The 21,521-nt window shown below is 38.3% G+C and overlaps 1 protein-coding gene across 5 annotated transcripts in view; it reads right to left on the bottom strand.

The window, feature by feature from the left end:
* Window positions 1-1,237: 1,237 nt before the first annotated feature.
* Window positions 1,238-21,521, bottom strand: part of ebf1a (EBF transcription factor 1a) — a 146,986-nt gene continuing 126,702 nt past the window's right edge. For 2 of the 5 annotated variants that reach the window (XM_057849685.1, XM_057849681.1), the window contains exons 13-17: window positions 18,878-19,040; window positions 14,084-14,263; window positions 12,650-12,847; window positions 10,253-10,321; window positions 1,238-3,414 (exon numbers count right to left, since the gene is read on the bottom strand). In XM_057849685.1, coding sequence (XP_057705668.1) covers window positions 10,254-10,321; window positions 12,650-12,847; window positions 14,084-14,263; window positions 18,878-19,040 — 609 coding nt within the window. In that variant the 3' untranslated portion in view covers window positions 1,238-3,414; window position 10,253. Of the gene's footprint in view, window positions 3,418-10,252; window positions 10,322-12,649; window positions 13,020-14,083; window positions 14,264-18,877; window positions 19,041-21,521 lie in introns of those variants that run through there. The other 3 variants (XM_057849682.1, XM_057849683.1, XM_057849684.1) reach the window with 3 other exon arrangements.

Below are 21,521 nucleotides of genomic sequence, written 5' to 3'. Positions count from 1 at the left end.
GTCATGTGGACCACAATATTAACATTTGGTATACAAGTTAACCCTTAAATACCTGCAATATGAAGCAATTATCAGACAAATCCCAAACTTAAAAAAAAAAAAAAAAAAAAAAAAAAAAAAAAAAAAAAAAAAAGGTCCTAATGAAACCTTTTTTTCAAATTTGTAAAAAGAAAAGTCAAAAAGTCAAAATAATATGTGTAATAAGCCCTCTAATATCTATAAGCCTTGCTAAATCCTTTTTTTTTTTTTTCCTCATGGAACCTGCAGATGCATGCGTTGACTTTCATCCATCATTTTTTTTTTCAAAAAGAAATGTCCAAATTCTTAATTAGTCTCAAAATCATGAAATTTTAGGTGTATCAATAGGTTTTTATTAAAATATCAAAAATAGTCACTTGCCTGATAAAGCCTGAAAAAATCTATAATGGAATATATCTATGTATATACAGTATATATGTCTTTTTGCTTGTATAAATGAACAAATTACATTTACACCACTTTATAGAGGAAATTATACTTGGTGACCTAATAAGAGTACAAATGAGATTTAAACATAATTTTAGTTAAAATGGATGGCAAGCACCGTATATAAAGAACCACGCACATAATAGTATTTAGTGTTGTATGAATTAATGTGGTCATATGTACATAGCACACTTTGATTTCACTGGAGAACGATTTTTTTTTTTTTTTTTTTTGGGGGGGATGTTTAAAATTAGTTTTTTTTTTTTTTTGATGATTTGAATAAATGAATGAAACTAAAATGAGCATGCTCAGTCCAAAATTGCAGTCAGCTTTTTTTTCAAGCATGTCAAGTTTAAAATAAAAATAAAATGCGATAATGGAAACATTCTTATACATACAGTACCATGTAATGTTCATCCAGTTACCACACTGCTTGTCCTTATCATGGTAGCAGAGAAATTTGGCAAGAGATGAAGTAGACTCCTGGGCTGGTTGTCGTCTAATTGCAGGGCACATATAAACTAAACAACCATTCGCACATTACATTCACACTTACTGACAAATGAAATCTTTCAATTAAGCTTACATGCACATTATTGGAATGAATCTCACACAACCTCAGCCAAGAAATCCTAATCACAAGACTACCAAAGTTAAAATCTATTCCTGCAGTTTCAATTCATACATTGTCTACATCCCTTTTATAATCACTAACTTTTGCATAGATACAAAATTAACGCTAGATGAATAATAATAAAAATGCAGGACAAAGTCACAGACAAGAGGTAACTTTAATTCAACATTGTGAGAGTCCAAAAGTTATCTTACAGCTCATCAAAAACAATAACAATCTATACAGTAGATTTTTTTCCCCTTCTCTTAGAGCTTTGTAGTGTATTTGCAGTCACGGACAGAAAAACATAACGGGAAAAAACAACTGAGGAGGAAAAAAAAAAAAAAAATAGACACCGGCTATTTGGTTTGCATCTTTCATTTTCGTTGTACAAAACTTTACCAATAATCATAATGGGGATGGAGCTAAGTTTCCAAAGAAGCCATTCATTTGTGTACGACAATAGACCTCTGTGGTGTGTTTGTGAAACAGATATGGCGCGGCCCCTCACAGAGAACAACAACACAAGTGCTTGAAAACACCCGTCTGTCAGCGGGCGCCTCTCTCTTTAAATGCTCCTTAACAAAACCAGAAAAGCAGAGAGAAAAGCCCCATTCTCTGTCTGTCTGTCCAACAACAACTTGAACGCACACACACACACACGCACACGAAACAATTGTTAAAAAAAAAAAAAAAGGCTACAGAAATGAGCTCCTGTTTAGCTTGAAACGAAGCCATGTTGTAAAGTGGACGCGTGGGGTGAACGACACAGGGATGGACTACTCAGGTCTGAACTGTGATTCGATGTGTGTAATAAGATTGTGCTGTGGCAGCGCTTCGCTGTGCTACTTACAATTAAACAGTTCTGTAAGGTGAAATGATTCCTTGAAGCAAGTCAAAACGCGCCATTGCTGCTGTATTTTTGAATGTTGTTGAATTATGGCTCTTTGTGTTCTCGTGTGTGTTTGTGCTTTGTCCCCCAAGTTCCCATGAATTCCTCTGTGGCAAAGAGACAATTGTGGCAAGGCTAGAAAACTGTACATGTGATTGAATGAAGAATGGAATTGCATTGTTAAGGCATCTAGACTGCTGGTAAAGATTACAGGGACAGAAAACAAGTGTGTAGAGATAGAGTATGTAAGCAAGCATAAATAACATGGGGAAAGAAAGAAAGAATGTGCACACACGCTCACACGCGCACACACAAGGACAGTGCCACTCGAGAGAAGAACCCATGCATATTAACAGTATCAATCTGGAAAAACAAAAAGATATATCTTTACAGTATATATTAATGTGTGTATATATTCTTTAAAAAAATCTACTTCAACCAAATACTCTGAATAAGATGCTACTTTTTGCCATACAATAAACATTTTCAAAAGGAACCGGGAAAAAAAAAAAAAAAAAAAAAACATCAGACACGTTTTATTAACTTATACAAAAATAGACAACGGTGTGTTGGTGAGTCCCATACAAAACCAAAAGAAGTCACATTTAAATAGTGAGAACAACAGTGATTCATGTAACAGAAGACAGTGAAGTATGTTCACAACACAACTAAACAAAGGTGACGTACAAATACAAGGGATAAATACATTATTTATAGGATATTTTACACAAACCCCCTTTTGTATCCAAATCCTTGCTGTATTTCTAAATCTTCTGTACTGAGAAGCTGCCTTAAGACATTTTTCAAACTAGAACTATTGCAAAAAAAAACCCCCAAAAACAATAATAAAGCCAAACAAAATAAACCAAAAATTCACCTTTTTATATACAAAAATATATCACACATTTATTTTAATGTCATATTTGCTTCCCTCCTTCAGTACATTGCTGGCTGGACACACACGTCATTGGGCTTTTCAACGTTGTACGAAATCATCACATCTTTGTTTTTAAACTTCTGTGACAAGCTCCATGGTGACAGTTTTAGTAGAATTCAATCAGCATTAATACAACAAAATCCTTGTGTTTTGTTCTTTTTAATTCTGTTTTATTTCTGTGTGTGTGGTTTTTTTTTTTAAGTAAACAAGCTAAACACTTTAATCGTTGTTTGTGCATGTTACAATTGGCTTCTCCAGTAATCAAAAGAACAAAGATACATAACATGAAAATGAATCCCGGAGCTACACTAATTCAACCAAAAGGGATATGACATGGCAAAGTTGTTCCATCTTCGCAATCCCAGTGGAGTGGAAAGGCCTGAGTTTTGAACAGAGTTCTTATCGTCACTTCGGCTCCAGAGTACAACACGCACTCGAGTCTTGTTCCTCTCAACATTCTTCTTTTCCAGATCCTCTACATGGGTGGAACAATCATCCCCGGAATCGCTGCTTGTGGGAAAAGAGGGGGAGGAAAGAGGGAGAAAGCAAAGGGGTGAAGAGAAAAAAACGAGTGAGAGGTCAGTCATGTGATAGCTGGGTTTCATCTGTCATCACAACAGTGCCATAACCCAAATGTGCTGCAGCAAGGACACGTCTCACTCCCTCATTATCTCTTCAAATCAAAACATTTTCCTGCTAACTCGCCACACACGGACCACATCATTCCAGTCTGGCACAGGCTTCTTCCCAAATAGTTTCATGTGAGCCCTGCCATTGCTAATTGTTAGCAGTTACACTAGAGTATGTGTGTGAACAAATGTAACATGGACAACAAAGGCTATCAGATGATGTTTGACTCATGGAAATGAATCTAAAAGCCTTTTATACACTCAATATTTGTATAATCACATTTGCATTAAGTACACTTGCACAATATCAGATGTAAGAATTTATTACAAATGCCTTTACTAAAATAATCAAGGTATTCTTTTAATTGAACAATATGCTTATTCTTGTGTTTGGAGTTAGCCTGTAGGTGTGAAATAATGCTTTCTAATATATAAGCAACCTTATCAACTAATTGACGGTCATTGAGGGCGATAGAAAATTCCATTTCAACTGCGAGGGTTGGCAATACACGTCGATCTTCGTCAATGGCAGTCATTTTGTTGGGTTTCTGATATGTCCTAAAGCAAGGGTTAGGCATGTGCCGGTATGATATTTTGACGGTACGATAACCGTGAGCAAAAATACCGCGGTTTCACGGTATCACGGTATTGCAATTATAGCTCCAAAAAATTTTGAGATGTATGGGTTAAAAAAAAAAAACTTTTTTCCATTGAACAGGATTTTTTTTTTCACACCATAGTTGGAAATTGGAACATGAATATATTGTTAAAATAAATAAATTATCAATAAAAAATATTTTAAATACAATTAAACTAAATATAATTTATAGACTATACTCACAGCCACAGCTCAAGTTGCTCAAGATTAGAGCAAGAACAAAATAATTTCTATAAAAAAGTAAAAACACTTCTGAATAAAATTTTTTAAAAATTTATACTGCATGACTTTTTTTTTTTGAGGGTGGAAAAGCTTAAGGGAAGTTTCGCCATTTTCAGCCACTGTGTCAACTCTAGTGTACATGATGTCATGCCTTTGTGTTAAAAAGAACAAAGAATTCATAAGTTAGTTAAAATTGTATAAGTTAGTTAAAATGTAAATATTGTTGTGGAAAGGTTTCATCTAAAAAATAAAATAAAATTAAAAAAAAAACATTGGGAGTGAGACCCCCCCCTTGATCCAGCGAACGTGGATTTGTGCTTAGGGCAAGATCATCTTTCGCAATTAGCGATCTTTGACGTTATCACTTTTTCCCCTTCATTCAAGCGAATCAAGCTTGTTTTCTCACTCTGCGGCTGTCACACTCAACGAAGTTGCTCTCCCAGGTAAGCCTAGGCTAACAATCATCTTTGTAAGCTTTTAGTTAGTTTGTATATTGAATTTGAAAGGAAAATCTGTGTTTTGTTTTTGGCGAACTTTTTCCATGGTGCTAATCTGTTGAAGCTACTCACATGGAAAAATCTAATTGTACAACATTTTAAATGTATTCATTTTGTATATTGCACCTACCACGATTTGAGAGCTCAATAAATTGAAGAACAGTACACCTTATGTTTGGAGTATTTGTTTTTGGGTTAGCTGGCTGGCTAGCCGATAGCGTCACTTTCACACACAGCAACAAACGGGAGGGGGTGAGCGCTGCTGCGCCAAGCCGCTTCTGGCTGCATTTTTGACACAAGAAAAATAGCGAATACCGTACTACGGTCTGACGGAAAATTTTAGTGGTTTTGAAACCGCGACGTTTTCACACCACGGTAAACCGTGAAACCGGTAACTGGCACATGCCTAGAAGGGTGTAGGTTTGGTCTCAACATTGGGAGGGACGATATAACAGCATAACCTACATGTCCACTTTTTGCTGGGGACGGGACATTCATATGACCAAACAGATTGGGTGAACGGGGGTCAGGGCTACATTTCTCATGAATATGAACCTAATTAATTGATAGGCTAAATGATCAATGCAAAATAAACCTGTACTGACTTATACTTTAATGTGTATTGGTTCAGGTGATAAACAACATAAATCTGTATTGACTTATACTTTAATGTGTATTGGTTCAGGTGATAAAACGTTTGATTCAGACCTTTGTTTTCAAAAACTACTAAAACATTTTGAAAACTTCCAGAATAAATGTCTGGATTTTATTAGCAAATTTAAATTGCAATATTTGAACATAAATTATATTAATATACACGTGTTAATCATCCCTTAACTATCCAGGAATGCAAAAAAATAAACATTTGTCTTAAGACCACTCAACGTTGTGTGTCTAAATAAAGAAATTAAATATAACTGAAAAAAAAAAAAAAAAAAAATCGTAGTCAGGGATCAACAAAAAAATTTTTTAGTAAGTCTAATAAATGTTAACAGCTTCATACTTGTATTTTGCAGGTTTAATGTTAACTCTGTGGTCGGACTTGTAGTAGCAAAATTAGTAGTGTGTTCCCCACCTCCACAGCATTGATTTCTTTTTACATTACTTACAGTGGCTGCTACTGCTAGTGGTCGAAAAAAAAATAATTCAAAGGGGGCGGAGGAGGTGGCATGTTGTCGACATGTTGCATTTTTGTGAGGGCTGTGAGTGTGTTTGTTGGGGGGGGGGGGTCAAGTCATCAGCCAATCAAACGTGCATTTGAGGGGAAAACATGGACTGGCACATTCAGCAAGTCAAAAAATGTAAATGTAAGTCTGAACATAATGCAAATCACTTAATAATGGTAGGGTCAATTCTATCCTTGCAACTTTTGGGAAGACACTCTAAATTACCTATATGATATAAAGTCATTATATAATGCAAATAAGGTTGCTTAAAAGTTTTTGCTGGGGACGGGACATTAATATGACCAAACAGATTGGGTGAACGGGGATCAGGGCTACATTTCTCATGAATATGAACCTAATTAATTGATAGGCTAAATGATCAATGCAAAATAAACCTGTATTGACTTATACTTTAATGTGTATTGGTTCAGGTGATAAACCGTTCGATTCAGACCTTTGTTTTCAAAAACTACTAAAACATTTTGAAAGCTTCCAGAATAAATGTCTGCATTTTATTAGCAAATTTAAATTGCAATATTTGAACATAAATTATACTAACATACATGTGTTAATCATTCCTTAACTATCCAGGAATGCAAAAAAATAAACATTTGTCTCAAGACCACTCAACATTGTGTGTCTAAATAAAGAGTTTAAATATAACTGAAAAAAAAAAAAAAAAATCATAGTCAGGGATCAAAAAAATAAATAAATAAAAATAAAAAATAAGCCTAATAAATGTTAACAGCTTCATACTTGTATTTTGCAGGTTAGCAAATTCACACAGTTTAATGTTAACTCTGTGGTCGGACTTTTAGTAGCAAAATTAGTAGTGTGTTCCCCACCTCCACAACATCATTTTACATTACTTACAATGGCTGCTACTGCTAGTGGTCGAAAAAAAAGGGGGCGGAGGAGGTGGCATGTTGTCGACATGTTGCATTTTTGTGAGGGCTGTGAGTGTGTTTGTATGAGGGTGTGGGGGTTTAAGTCATCAGTCAGCCAGTCAAACGTGCATTTGAGGGGAAAACATGGACTGGCACATTCAGCAAGTCAAAAGATGTAAATGTAAGTCTGAACATAATGCAAATCACTTAATAATGGTAGGGTCAATTCTATCCTTACAACATTTGGGAAGACATTCTAAATTACCTATATGATATAAAGTCATTATATAATGCAAATAAGGTTGCTTAAAAGTTGGTGGGGACAATTTGAGCGTCCTGAAATGTTGGTAGTGTTATGTCCCTACTGTCCCTATGCAAACCTACACCCTTACCCTAAAGGCAGTACGTTTACATGTTATATGCTTATGTGTCAACAAAAATATGTCGGTTCACTTTTCTCCAACAATACACAGTAATAAAAACTAGCGATCAAGTCACATTTCCACATTATTAGCAATAGCTGTAGTAGTTGTTTAAGTGCAAGCTGTAATGCTTTGCTAAGGACACAGTTTGATGATGTACAGTAGATGTCATACGAGTACAGCGCTTGCCGAACTACTCAATGAACATAGATCAAGGACATTTAAACAAATAAGAAAGTCTGACAGTTGCTTGGTTTTAGGGATGAAAAAGAGACAAACTTTTGAATGGGATGGCGTGGGACGCAATGGTTTATGGCTGCATATCTACCAAATTGCAATAGACAGAGACAGCTGTGCATTGCGCAGAAATATTTTGCAAATATTGTGTAGTTAAACAATATGGTGTCTATTATCAAATTAAAATAAAAAATAAAAATAAATAAATCTTGTTATTAAAGACGCATCATTGTTAAGTCTTATTTTATAGTCCACCACGAACAGACATGTCTGAAAGCGGCCAGCCGGGAATGATCCGACACACGGCTCTATGTTTGATGAGCCACATTCAGTGTAAATTGTGGGTCACATCACGTCGTGGTATTTCAGCCTGAAAGCAGCCTTAGAGTCAAAACATCTTCCTCCATGATGCTTCACAGCTCTAAATGCATGCAAGAAAAGTTGAACTTCTAACCCTTAAAACGGTAGTACTTTAGTGGAACCTCCAAGGTCACACCAAAATGTGTACAGTTTGGACTTTGGAACAATATACTTTGGAAGTAGAACAAAGACGTGAACTTGAGGTTGAACAGTCTCGCGGAAAGACACGATAGACGGCCATAAATCTTCAGCGTTGTGAGTGAAGCATCATTTTGGTCAGAGGTCATTTGAGTTTTTCTAAAGCTTTCTAACGACTCTACTTAATTTATGGAAAAATATAACTCAGCACTTGAACAGTTGTGTTATATTATATATTGTTTGGCTTCCATTTTAACTTACTAAAGATAAATAATAACTAGAGATGTCCCGATCGATCGGGATGTCCGATCACGTCATTTTCAAAGTATCGGAATCAGCAAAAAATATCGGACATGCCTTTTTTTAATATATATATATTTTTTAATTAAATCGTTTTCTAACTGTATTTAACGTTACAGACATAATGTGTTACACTCTTCCAGAGTCTTTACTTTAAGCTTAAGGTAGAGTTATCAAATTTATCGCGTTACCGGCGAGAATTAATATTTTTTACATGTATCACGTTACAATATTTAACGCAATTGACGCATGCGCTGCACGACCCACTCACGCATTGTCGCGTTCAATCTATAATGGCGCCATTGTACCCATACAGTATATAGAGTTAAAGGCAGCATACATTGAGTAGAGTGAATTTTGGCAGCCTTTGGAACCTTTTTTTAAATGGCTAGAGCCTTACAATCCCTCTCCCAACAATTAGAATAATCGTGGGAAGCAATGTGGGGAAGAAAGGTAGTAGTTGATCTTTATCTTAACACCCTATGTTATTTCCCAACGCAGAGAAGATATATCAATTGGTACCACGACGCACAGTCATGGTTGCACTTCCCATCATGCATTTGGGCAGAAGCTAAATGGCTACAGTATCATTTACTGAAAGCTCAACAAATACACCAGATGGCGATATTTAGCCACAATATACAAAGTCACATTTATCCTTTAAGAATTACAAGTCTTTCTATCCGTGGATCCCTCTCACAGAAAGAATGTTAATAGTGTAAATGCCATCGTCCGAGTTTTATTCATTTTTTTCTTAATGCATTGCCAAAATGTATATGATCGGGAAAAATTATCGGGAATGATTGGAATTGAATCGGGAGCAAAAAAAAAAAGCAATCGGATCGGGAAATATCGGGATCGGCAGATACTCAAACTAAAACGATCGGATCGGGAGCAAAAAAACATGATCGGAACAACCTTAATAATAACTCTTTCACTGCCATTGGCGATGATAGATGTCCAATCGTATCATCCTTCCGCTGTGAACTGAAAAGAGTTCATCACTAGTAGACGTCCAAATCCATTTGAACTGGGAAGGTGGCAGTGAGTAAACATTCGTTCATTTGCTGCCAAACCTCCCACTTATCTGGTCAACTTTTTATAAGTGCTCTGATATTGGATCGGGCCTCTGATTTAACGAGTATGACTGGTGATGGAACAGATAACCAATCTGGTCTATCACCAGTCATGCTTCACTCCTTAAGTCGTTCCCTCCCCCCAGTTTTACACATAAGCCATCACATGGGGGAATTTTTCATATAAGATATCGGCTCCCTATTGATTCTCCTCTCTCTTCAACCCACTAATTCCCAGGTTATTTCCTAAATGCGTCCTTCTTGTTGGGATTAACTGAATGATGTGTGTGTGTGCCCGCTTATGTGTGTGTCAGTATGATCAGCGTGCAGTGGCCCCAGCGCTCATCAACGCCGACAGAGGAAGTGAGGAAGTGCTTAGCTCGAGGCTCTGATAAAGATTCCCATCCATCATTTCTCTGGCTTGGGATCTCAACACCATACAACATCCTGCCTAGACGGGCCGAGTATGAGTGCTGTTGGATGGAAACGGGACAGCAGAATGACCCCTGGTGGCACAGCGCAAACCTCCCCGTGGACAGCGGACACAGCACAAGGCAGGAAGCAGGAAGTGAAAACAGGAAATGGAACACATATGCGTTCTCACTGACAAGTGAAGCGTGACAAATAAAAAATGAGAAGGAAAGGCAGGGCAGGATGAGCCGCGGCTGTGAACGAGCTGGGTGGGACAGCGTGGGATGGAAATCAACAGAGGAATAGTTGACCAAAAAAAGAGAAAAGAGCGGGGTAACATACTTCAGGAGAAGGCCAGGCCCTGCAGGGAGCTGGCTGATGAGTACTTGCTAGAGTCCACAAAAGACTGATCTAAAGTCAGGAGGGACAGTCAGGGATCAAGGAGTGGAGAGGAAGAAATAAAAGGGTGAGGTGGAGGAAAAGGTGAGAAATTGTTATTAAAAGGAGGCTAATGAGGCAGCATTGGCACTTAAAAAGTCGCAGGAAATGGTTTGTTTGAGGAAGTACAGGAGAATAAATTATGCTGTCCAACTTAAAAGTTTCTATGTATCATTAATACCATATTGGCCCAAATATAAGACGTTTTTTTTTTTTATGCATTGAAATAAGACTGAAAAAGAGGGGGTCGTTATATTCGTGGTCTAGACGTTATACCCATTCACGACGGTAGATGGCGCCAGATATCATTGAAGCGATGTTCTGTCATGACAGATCTCAGCTACTCTTTTTAGTTTAACCAGTTTTCATTATTTTATTGCAATGTTTTTCCATATTCAGATTTCTTTCAAGACTACAGTTACAGTTAGACTTCACTTTGACGGTTAATGCAGTTATTGCAATTTTGTTGTTTTATCACAATAGATTGGTTTATTTAGATTTCAAAAAACAGAAGCCATTCATTTACGAATGTGATTGCACTTCAGTTTACATATTTAAATGTTCAGATATTAAGATTTGAATGAGGCAAAATAGCATGCTTTTTCTCTCAAATATATCGTTATCTTTATTTGTTTCGGATGTACTGTAATTTTTTTACTGTATAAAAATTTGGTGTTCAAAAAGTCTTTTTTCAAACTTCAGTTATGAAAAAGAGGGGGTTGTCTTATAATCAGGGCTGTCTTATATTCAGGCCAATACGGTACATTGTTAAAGGGAACCTCAAACTTAAAGACTTGTAAGTTCGAATAAGCCACAATTGTTCTCTTTTACTAAAATATGTTATTAGAAACACATAAAACACATGAACATTGCCATTGATTTAAAAATCCATAATATTTAGTACATGTCTTGATCTACGGAGGGCGCCATGTTTTAGTGCACAATATACGCTTAGGGTGATGACGTAGATTGTCACTGTCACCAGACGAATACTACCAGGTTACTGCAATTCCTTCTATGTGGCGAGACGTCCAACACATGCACAAGTACTTACTATTTGTGTTTTATTGGGTCTTTTATTACCTTTTAATTGCCTCAAAGTACTTTTTTGCATGTGTTTCCCTCTCAGACTTTCAAGCATTGTGTTATATTGTAGTAGCTATAAAGCAGATTGTTCATCTGTGGACCACATTAGTCACGTAGCATATTTAAACCAACCTTATTTGATATTACTACGTTTAGGTATTTGCTTAAGGCATCTTTAGTATGTTCTTTCTGTATGCATCTAAACAAAACAAGCTGAAAGCGCACGGTAGTACTTTGGGTGTCAAATTCGCCCCTTGAAGGATGTTTCCCAGATGTACCGTTTTTTTCCCCCCTTCCCTCGTCTCGTCTCATCTCATCCCGTATTTCCTGTTCATTTTGCATTTGCTGCTTGTTTTGTGAAATATCAACAGTGCTGTCATGTTAATTAATGTTCCCCTCGAGTTCAAATTGAAAGGTTTGAACAGATAACATGTTTATGTCAATAGAGTCATACTCTGGAAGCCCAGCAGCGTAAGCATGTGCATGTACAAATTGTATAAAAGCAAAAACATCAAGAGGGGTTTCATATCAAATTATTTTAACTCATAATAACGTTTATCTTTCAAGGACTACAAGTCTTTCTATCTATGGATCCCTTTAAGAAGATTAAAAAGAATCAGATTTGAAGATGAGGTAATCCTTCATACATCATGTTATGTTGTTTTAGTTGTTTTTCTCCTTGTCTCCTTGTTCTGCTAACCTATAGGAATTAGAAAAGGCAAACTGTGATTTTTTTTTTTTGGGAGGGGCTGCCTGGTCATCGTAAAAGGGGAATCCCACCCTTCTGTGGTGCCTTCTCAAGCTTTCTTTTTTCCCCTTGATGTTTATGTTTTTTTCTTTATTCAGATACCTACAGCCTAAAAACACAACATTACAGTTATTTTTTAATACCAAACTCTTGATCTAACTTCCTTCATTTTTAGTATCACTTTTGAACTCTCTGCTAAACCTGGAATTAGAAGGCAAGCCTAGAACATATCTAAAGCACGCTTTTTCCACAGCTGTCAATATAAGAGTCGCAGGCATGGCTAAATTATGATACAAAGTGTGATCTATAGTCTGGAAAATACAGTACTCTTAAGTAATATTTTCCAGTATTATTACAAGAAATGTATTAAATAACGAAAAGTGAGTCAATCCGAATCTCTTAAGGCATTGTGTTGGACTGTGAAGTTCCAGTGTGCACCAGTCACTTGTCAGCTACATCATTCTTACCTTGCAGGCTGTTAGCGGTGGCGCTGGTGCACGTGGGCGGCGGCGAGTTTTGGGGTCGTACGACAGGGGCAAAGGCGCTCTTCTGCTTGACGGCGGCGGACACCATATTAGCAGGGGAGAAGGAGAAGATGCCGGAGGAACTGCTGCAGTTGGAGGGCAGGCTTGTCGACGACGCCATGGTAGGGCTGGACGGGACGACTGAGAGGTGTGGAGGGGGAAGGGGAGGTTGGACAGAGGGCATGAGAGGGGGATGGAAGGTGTTTGGGAAGAGGGATGGGAAGGAAAGATGAAGACGGAAAAAAGGGAAAGATACGGGGTTAGAGAGAGGGCCGAGGGCAGAGGACGGGCACACGGGACGAACAGAAGGGGACTGGTCAACGGATGATGGCAGGAGGGACAATAATTCAGATAACTACAGTAGCTCACATGTGTAGCAATAGACAAATGACTTTATACAGGAGTTGAAATATAGGATTTTAATTGTTATAGCTTCTCATAGGGTAACGAAAAATGAACGGGACATAAGGAATGGATTGAATTTATTCATATAAAATACAAATTCAGCTGAAATTCTGCACTGACAAACATTCTAATGCTCGAACAAAAGTATTGTAATTTCATAGAAAATAATATAACATAATTTGTGAAAAGGCCAAAAAGAGAAAATTGAATAATTTTACTCAATGGCTATTAGTTGGATTTACTGTACGTGTTAGACACCATCTTCCTCAGCCAAATTCTGTCTCTCCCACTGACATCATCCCATCTATCCACTTCTCAAGGGTTTGTCTTTTGTCTGCTAATACACTAAGAGCATTTTCCCCCTCAGTGATTTTACAATCAGCCAAGTCGTATTTCACCTGCCCTCTGATATCTGCTTCTGCCTTTATTGTTGTTATTATCCAACACTTAGCTTTTATGGCCCTCCCTGCCAAATCCTTGCAATAAAGTCATAATCCATTTATGAAGGGGCCTAACTAATCAATTAATGAAAATTGGACCTACAAAGGCAAGCTGAGGGGCCATTGATTGAAAGTGTCTGTGTGGGGCCGATGAGCCTGTTAAAATACTTGTTAACACCCAGGAATCAAAGAGCCGAAATGGAATTGCTTCTCTAGCAATTAGTTTATTGATTTAATCAAGGGTCTTTAATGTAGAGAGTGAATGTGCGTGAGCTCTGCTAGTACAGGGTGTGTATGTATTGGGGGGGACGTTAAGGTGATCTGCTCCCCTTTTCCAATAAAGGGAGGATTTGTGTTTGACTCTGTTCTTAAAGAAATAGATGAGCCAGCTAAACGGCTCAATTTGCTCCTTGTACATCAAATTTTGTGTCCACCTCACAGTGTTTAACGAGCAAAAGGCGCTGGCCCTGCCTTTCGTACCTCCTTATTTGACTCATGGTCATAAGCTCGAAGATGTGATGCATTTACTCACTAGCATATGGGGAGTTGCCTGCGGATCCATTGAGGAAGTTGGGCGAGGTGCCCAAGGTTGCCATGCCAGAGTTAGCGTAGCCATTCATGCTAGTGGAGACAGAGCTGTAGCTACCCTGCTGGGGAGTGGAGCTGGGGACATAACCATGAGGGGACACACTGCTTGTAGTCCTACTGAAACCTATGGACACGGAAAGAGGGAGAGGCACGGTAGAAGGGAGTAGAAGAGAGAAAAGATGTTAAGGATATAGAAGAAGGCAGATAATAATAAATCCATGCAATGCTGCCATTGAAAGAGTATGCATGACACCGGAGAGAGGCAGATTTTCTGAAATCTAACCCACTGAGTTAAAAGTGGTAGATACTAGGGGTGTAACGGTACACAAAAATCTTCGGTACGTACCTCGGTTTTGAGGTCACGGTTCGGTTCATTTTCGGTACAGTAAGAAAACAAAATGCAAAATATAAATGTGCTAGTTGTTTATTACAAACTTTTGTGCTTTCAACAATAGGAACATTAGCCTTTACAGAGCTAGAATTTTGCTCAAAAAGTAGCGGGTATTTAAAGATAATCCAAGAACAATTTGCCTTTCAGACCCCGCGTATTGGTCAGCTTCCTTTCTGAAAGAAAGAAGAAAAAAAGAAGTCCTGTGCTAAAGAGAAAAGCAAACCCAATGACAAAGAATTTAACATGTATTTTACAAATGAAATGCCTCAATGAATAATTTTTTCCCCTTATGAACGGTTTTCAAAAGCTTTATTGGTGGATTTTCTCAAGTTAAAGCGCCACACAGAAATTGATAAATTTAATTGTGTAAGCAGGATGTGTGTATTATTCTTATTATCTAATTACAGGTGTTTTAGCTCATTTCAATTTATTTTATTTAAATGGACTATTATTTATTTTATTATGTGTTTATATTTTACAAATGTGATCTATATTGTATATTTTATGTGGTATAACATTAGTTCCTATGTGAATATTAGTTCCTACTTGTTTGTTGTGGTAGGAGGGTTTTGTATTGAACACGGGGCCGTGTTGGTTATTATTATAGCAGAGAAAACAGCAGTAAATCAACAAAGTCAACTGTGCCCCGATCTACCACTCAAGAGATCTGATGGACTCAAAAAGTAGGTTACGATTGCATATTAGTTTGAAAATCGACCGGATCCACTGTATTTTTACACGAGTGACTTCCGGCCCGATCCTAGCTACCGGTAGTAGTATTGACGCAGGAGGGCCACGTCTCGCCTCAAATAATAAACTGCCGTTCTTTTCGCGTGCGTCGCGTTGAGCCGCTTCTGGGACGCGTCTAACACGCGGCCGCACTGCAACTAGTGTGCATTAGCTGATTGACTAACGCCCGCGTTTCGCTGCGTTCTCGCGGCGGCCACGTTGTAGCGCCGTTGACGTTTCTGGGTTATACTGTCCTACCGTGTTGGTCCTCATTATAGTAGAGAAGACGGAGTAAATATAATCTACACAAAGAAACTGTAACCCGATCGACTGACAGCCTCGAAAAGTAAGGGTTAGATTACGTCAGACACTCTTTCGGTACGCGTCCGTTCCGAACCGAGCACCACGTACCGAAAGGGTTCAATACTATTACATGTTCCGTTACACCCTTAGTAGATACCACACATTTCAAACCAAAGCCACTGCATTGTGTAATTGGCTGTAACAAGGAGTAGAGAGATGTTATCTCTAGTTACTTTCAGCTTACTGTTCCTTGAATTTAAATAGGAAATGGTAGAGGACAGCTCAAGAGCTGTTATTTTAAATTGCTCAGTTATGCAATGTGACAAGCAGGGGTACAATTGGATTCCATTTGTGTCCCTCAAAGGTACAATTAAACTATTTTACCCCAGATGTGACTTCTAAAGTCAAATGCTCCTTGCATTGAACAAGGTTATACAATTCAGAATTGAGAAAAAGGGCCTCAGGAGTATCGCAAAAGTGTTTGAACCTCTATAAAGGGTACCATCACGCAACATGTGGCCTCACTAGACCTCAGTTCATTGAGCGGTAAGACATGTGTTTGTTTTTCATTGGCTTTTCTAACAAATCCCAAAAGAAAAAAAAACTAATCCAGTCGTGTTAACCGAAGGGCATGAACGGACAAGAAGTATATGATGGCTGTTCCACCGAGACTAGAGACTTCTTACCCTGTGTTAATATGATATACGGACACCTTCTAGATGCAATGAAAATATTGAATCGATTAATTTTTCCAAAAGATTGTTTGTAATAAACTCATTCGTTGTCATTGATGGTGATAGAATCAAAGATCAAAATGGATTGACTGGACGCCTATCACAGTCAACGGCATTGAAACATGATCACTCAATCCCAGCGGAACCATTTCAAATGGGTTTGATGTCTATGACTATACCAGTACTTCTCAAATAGTGGGGCGCAGAGCATTGCCAGGGGTGGCGCATGTGACCTCGGGGAACATACTTTTTTGCCATACTAGTATAATGTATCATTTTCAAAGTGTGCACAGTATTTTTGAACAAAACAAGAGCACACAGCAAAGACCACTGGAGATATGACGAGCTAAGACGAGGAAATACGACTAAGCGTATGTAGCGTTTGGCTTTGACTTTTAATACAGTGGGAGACGAGAAAAGATCAGTCTGTGTCTAAAAATGTTTGCAACGGACAGCAGGAAGCCACATCAAATAAGATGTTACTTATAAACATTAGACCCCACTCACATTGATAAGCCACTTGATTTTTTTTCAGCCAAGACATGCCGAATATTGCCAACAATCATCCCGCTTTGTTTCGCAGTATTACATCAGTAAACCAGCAAGCACTGTTAGCATCATATAAAGTGGCATACCAAGTTGCTCAGTGCAAAATAGCAAAAATAAAAACTGTCCCACTGTCCAATGACCCTGTTGTTTTTGTTCGATTATTTTTTGTTTTTACGGTTGAATGGTTATTTGAATGTATTATTTATTGATTGATTTTATTAAAATTTATTTGTCACTATTAAATGGTCAAAAAAATGTACCGTGAATGTATTTTTACAGATTGGATGTGACTTTTTTTTTTTTTTTTTTTTTCAGGCAAAGTGATGCACTTTAAGTCTTTTCTATACTTTATTGTAAGTTGAGCTATATTGATTCTTTAATATTAAAAAGGACAAAATATTATGCAGAGTTATACTTATATTCATAATTTATAGGCAAATGATACAATTTACAGTGGCGGCAGAGAGTTGTGGGGGGGGGGCGCGAAACGTTTACGTCTTCCTGGGGGGGCGGCGTAACAGAAAATAATTGAGAAGCACTGGACTATACAGTGGGGCAAATAAGTATTTAGTCAACCACCAATTGTGCAAGTTCTCCTACTTGAAAAGATTAGAGAGGCCTGTAATTGTCAACATGGGTAAACCTCAACCATGAGAGACAGAATGTGGAAAAAAAAAACAGAAAATCACATTGTTTGATTTTTAAAGAATTTATTTCCAAATTAGAGTGGAAAAAAGTATTTGGTCACCTACAAACAAGCAAGATTTCTGGCTGTCAAAGAGTTCTTCTAACGAGGTCTAACGAGGCTCCACTCGTTACCTGTATTAATGGCACCTGTTTTAATATTATCGGTATAAAAGACACCTGTCCACAAGCTCAGTCAGTCACTAAACTACATACTTATTTGCCCCACTGTATATGGCAGTAAATGAGTCCGTACAAGAAATTCCAATTAATTTGAGGAGTTCAAACATATAGATACTGTATGTTCACAAGCTGTCAAGGTTACTAATACGATAAAAGCCTCTAATTTTTAGGGTACAACCCAGTAGCACCCAAATGTCTTTCTAGAACTACATTTTTTTGCAGGACACAATAAAATGAAGAGGTCAATTTCTGGTTTGACAGATGCACCACTTTGTACTTTGTACATGGATAATTGCCAAACCGATATGAGTCTAAAGCAATGTTCGAACAATCTTAGATGGAATGTGGAACTGTGAAAAGGTAAAGAATGAGAGGAGGAGGAGCGATAAAAGAGCGATCCAAGTATTACAACAAGAGGCCTCTAACCTACCTGGCTTGTCTCCAACAACAAAAAAACAGATATAGAAATGGCAATTCATACTAAGAAATCGTTTAGCCTCTTCAAATATTTCTGCTCTTTATTCTTATCGAGCTGCTGGCTATAAGCCTGTGAACAGTAGTAGGGGAAGATAGAAGACTCTAAATACTGTGCATCCCAGGTCCAAAAGCTGACACAGCAGAAAAAACACCTGGAACTGATCACTAGTGTACTCTCTAGTGCAATAGTAGCTGCACTTTAAACATCAAAGTAGCCTCTTCTAGCATATTTAGCACATTTGCGGTAGCAAATAAACCATAAGTCAAGAGGCTATTTTCTTCACAGCTTACAAAGTATTTCGAGAGGAAGCTCATTGAAATTATTGAGACACTTCCAGTGGCTGATCCATCCAGCCGATTTTCTCTTCTTCCCCAGATACATGTGATGAATCACCACTGACTGCACCCACATCTCTCTTTGTCAGACAGGGGCCGACCCCAGTCTAATATACACACCCCTAGGACCCACTCATATTTCTCCATCGTGCCTCATCTGTGAATCTCAACTTCTCCGTTTCTTACAATCTCTCTGTCTTTCTTGCTCTATCTGCACTGTTGGCTTTGTCTTGTCACTAATCGCTTCCTTGTTTAACTTTTACGAGCTAAAATTACTCACACCTTCTAATCATCGCACTTGATGACGAGATGTCGAAATTATGACAATCAGGTACGTTTCATTTTCACTCACCCTGATTGGCTGTTTGAGCCACTTCCGACCCAGTGAAGGAGTTTACGGCCATCATGCCCGCGTGGACGGATCCAGTGCCGAGGCCGGCTAGCTGGTTGTGCCCTCGCGGCACAGTTGTATACAGGGCCTCTGCGATATCCGCTGCTCGTTTTAGAATCATCTCCTGATAATAGGGGAGAATAGAAAGAAGAGCGGTCAGATTCTATCTTTTGTTTGTCTATGTTTTTCAAGCTTTAGTACACGTGAGAATTTACGTAAAATAAAAATCTTTCAATCATGCGTTTGGGTTGGAAATTTAAAGTGCCTATGACAGCAAAAAGCATGTTTATTTCATATTTCACGCGATATTTTATACTCCTGAATGAAACGGACCTCTTGGATGTGTGTGGAATCGATCGATTTAATATTTAATTTTTTGAATCCTGTGCCATGAAAATGAATACCTTCCCGTAATTGAGGAGGAATGCGAATGTGACGTCATCTGGGTCAGCATCTCACAATACAGCATTGTAGCATACTTTATAGCATGCAGATGGATTGCGGATTCAACTGATTTTGCGGATTCGTTTATTTTTGGCATCACGCCAACCAAATGTGCTGCAGGGTTTTGTTGGTGCACCAGGGAAAGGTGTGTGAGCGTTTTTGGGTTTCAAAAACCCCCACCCCGAGATTGGCCAAAACAAGTTCGACAACTGTGGGACCAGTGGACTTATGAGGAAGTAAGTAAACATCGTGTGCTCCTTGTCCACGGAGAATGCCACTCGGCCAACGACCGGCGGCTTGTCGCACAACCCCCTCAGTCCTATTCACATGCCCACCTGGAGAGCGCTATACTAGTTTTATGCTCGTGCGGTTCTCCATATCATCCAGACTTCCAGCCCCCTCTACCCTTTTCGTGTGCCCGCCAATAGACCACTATCCTCGGGTTGGACTCTGGCAGCTACGTGCTCCTCTGATGTCGGCCGGTTTGTCCGGCGGTCATTCTCCAGCTGCTTCCCCGGCAAACGAGCTCTCCTGCCAGCAGCAAGGGAACGACGAGATGTAACTTGCTCGCCGTCGGAGGAATTGCCGATCAGTAAAGACAATCAACAACCCCGCCGCCGTGTGACATGAACCGGGGTAGTTTTGTGGGATTTTCGCTTTGAAAGGTGAAAATAAGGCTTTGAAACGCCGTTCGGTTCGGGTTAGCATGTCGGCTACCTGTCACGCCTCCTGGTTTCTTTATACTCTCCGAAGCCGGGGCAGGGAAATGTCAAAAGTGGGACTGACTCCTGCGGTGTAAAATATCATTTGGGAGGTGCAAGAAGTCGATAGTTTTGACCATTATGGAGTAATTTTGTCATGCCATACTGAATAAATGTATTTTGAATATTTCATATTCCATTCAGCAAAAGACTGTTATTTGTCATGACCATACCATATATTTAGCAATTGGGGAAAAATGCTTAGATTTAAAAAATATCCTTTAAAAATATTGGAGAAGAGAGATTGAAACAATGACATTTTGCTGTACCCTTCTTCACATTTTTCTCATTCTGAATACCGTAATTTCCCGAATATAACGCACACTTTTTTTTCCCCAAAATCAACTTGTAAAATCATGGTGTGCATTATAAACGGGTACATGGATGGAGACAGAAATATATATATATATATATATATATATATATATATATATATATATATATATATATATATAAACCGATTTTTTTTATTGACATGGCCACGTTGTGTTGAAGAAACGTCTGCGGCGATCCGTTGCCGACCATTACGGTACGTGACGTCACCATTTTGTTTCGGTAATACTTCACTCTAATCGACCAAATGATTTCATCTGTGCTAAATTCTGCTTTTTTTCACTCTTCATAAAGCACAGAATTTAGTTTCTTGAACTCATTTGAATCGACGTTTATTGCAGCTCCGCAACTCTGACCATAACAAACGTAAGCATACACACTTCCTGTGTCCGTCAACTATATCGGTCCCTTGGGAAACTCAAACACAAATAACAATAGTTCCTATTGTTACTGTCGTGTTGACAGCGATGAGCGCTCACGGATTTCCGACTTACGTTTTCACTTTCATTTTACCGTATCCATGGAATAAACATTTATTCATCATGATGAAATGAGCAAGTTATACAGCAGCCTTTAAAAGAAAAGTCACATCAGTTTTGTTTTCTCCTAGATTCTGCTAAATTGGAGAAGTTGTCAAATCATATTATTACTGTAAATATTGTCAGTTTATGGTAATGTTTTGAACTACAAATGTGCTATGCTTGTGCTGTGTTTCAACAGACAGTAAAATGACATTTGTGTATCTTTACACGAGCTCTGTTTTCTTGTATTCTTCTATTTATTGGTGCTAAAATTAGGGTGCGCATTATAAACGGGTACAATAATTTCCCCTAGATTTTACAAGTAAATTTGGGGTGCGCATTATACACGGGTGCGCCTTATATTTGGGAAATTACGGTAATTCCCCCTCATTGGGTTGAATTCTAAATCAGATGAAATCGTGACCCTGCCAATATCATCCTCCTGTTGGGGACCCTAGAGCGCTATAATGACAGCCAGGGTTAAACGGCAGATTAGAAGACTAATTTCTTGTCATCTGCGCTTTGCCAAAATGATGTATATAGTCG

Source organism: Corythoichthys intestinalis, chromosome 11, assembly GCF_030265065.1.
Source record: "Corythoichthys intestinalis isolate RoL2023-P3 chromosome 11, ASM3026506v1, whole genome shotgun sequence".
Taxonomy (NCBI): Eukaryota; Metazoa; Chordata; class Actinopteri; order Syngnathiformes; family Syngnathidae; genus Corythoichthys; species Corythoichthys intestinalis.
Note: the sequence above shows the minus strand (reverse complement) of the source record. Positions and strands in the feature narration are given on the sequence as shown.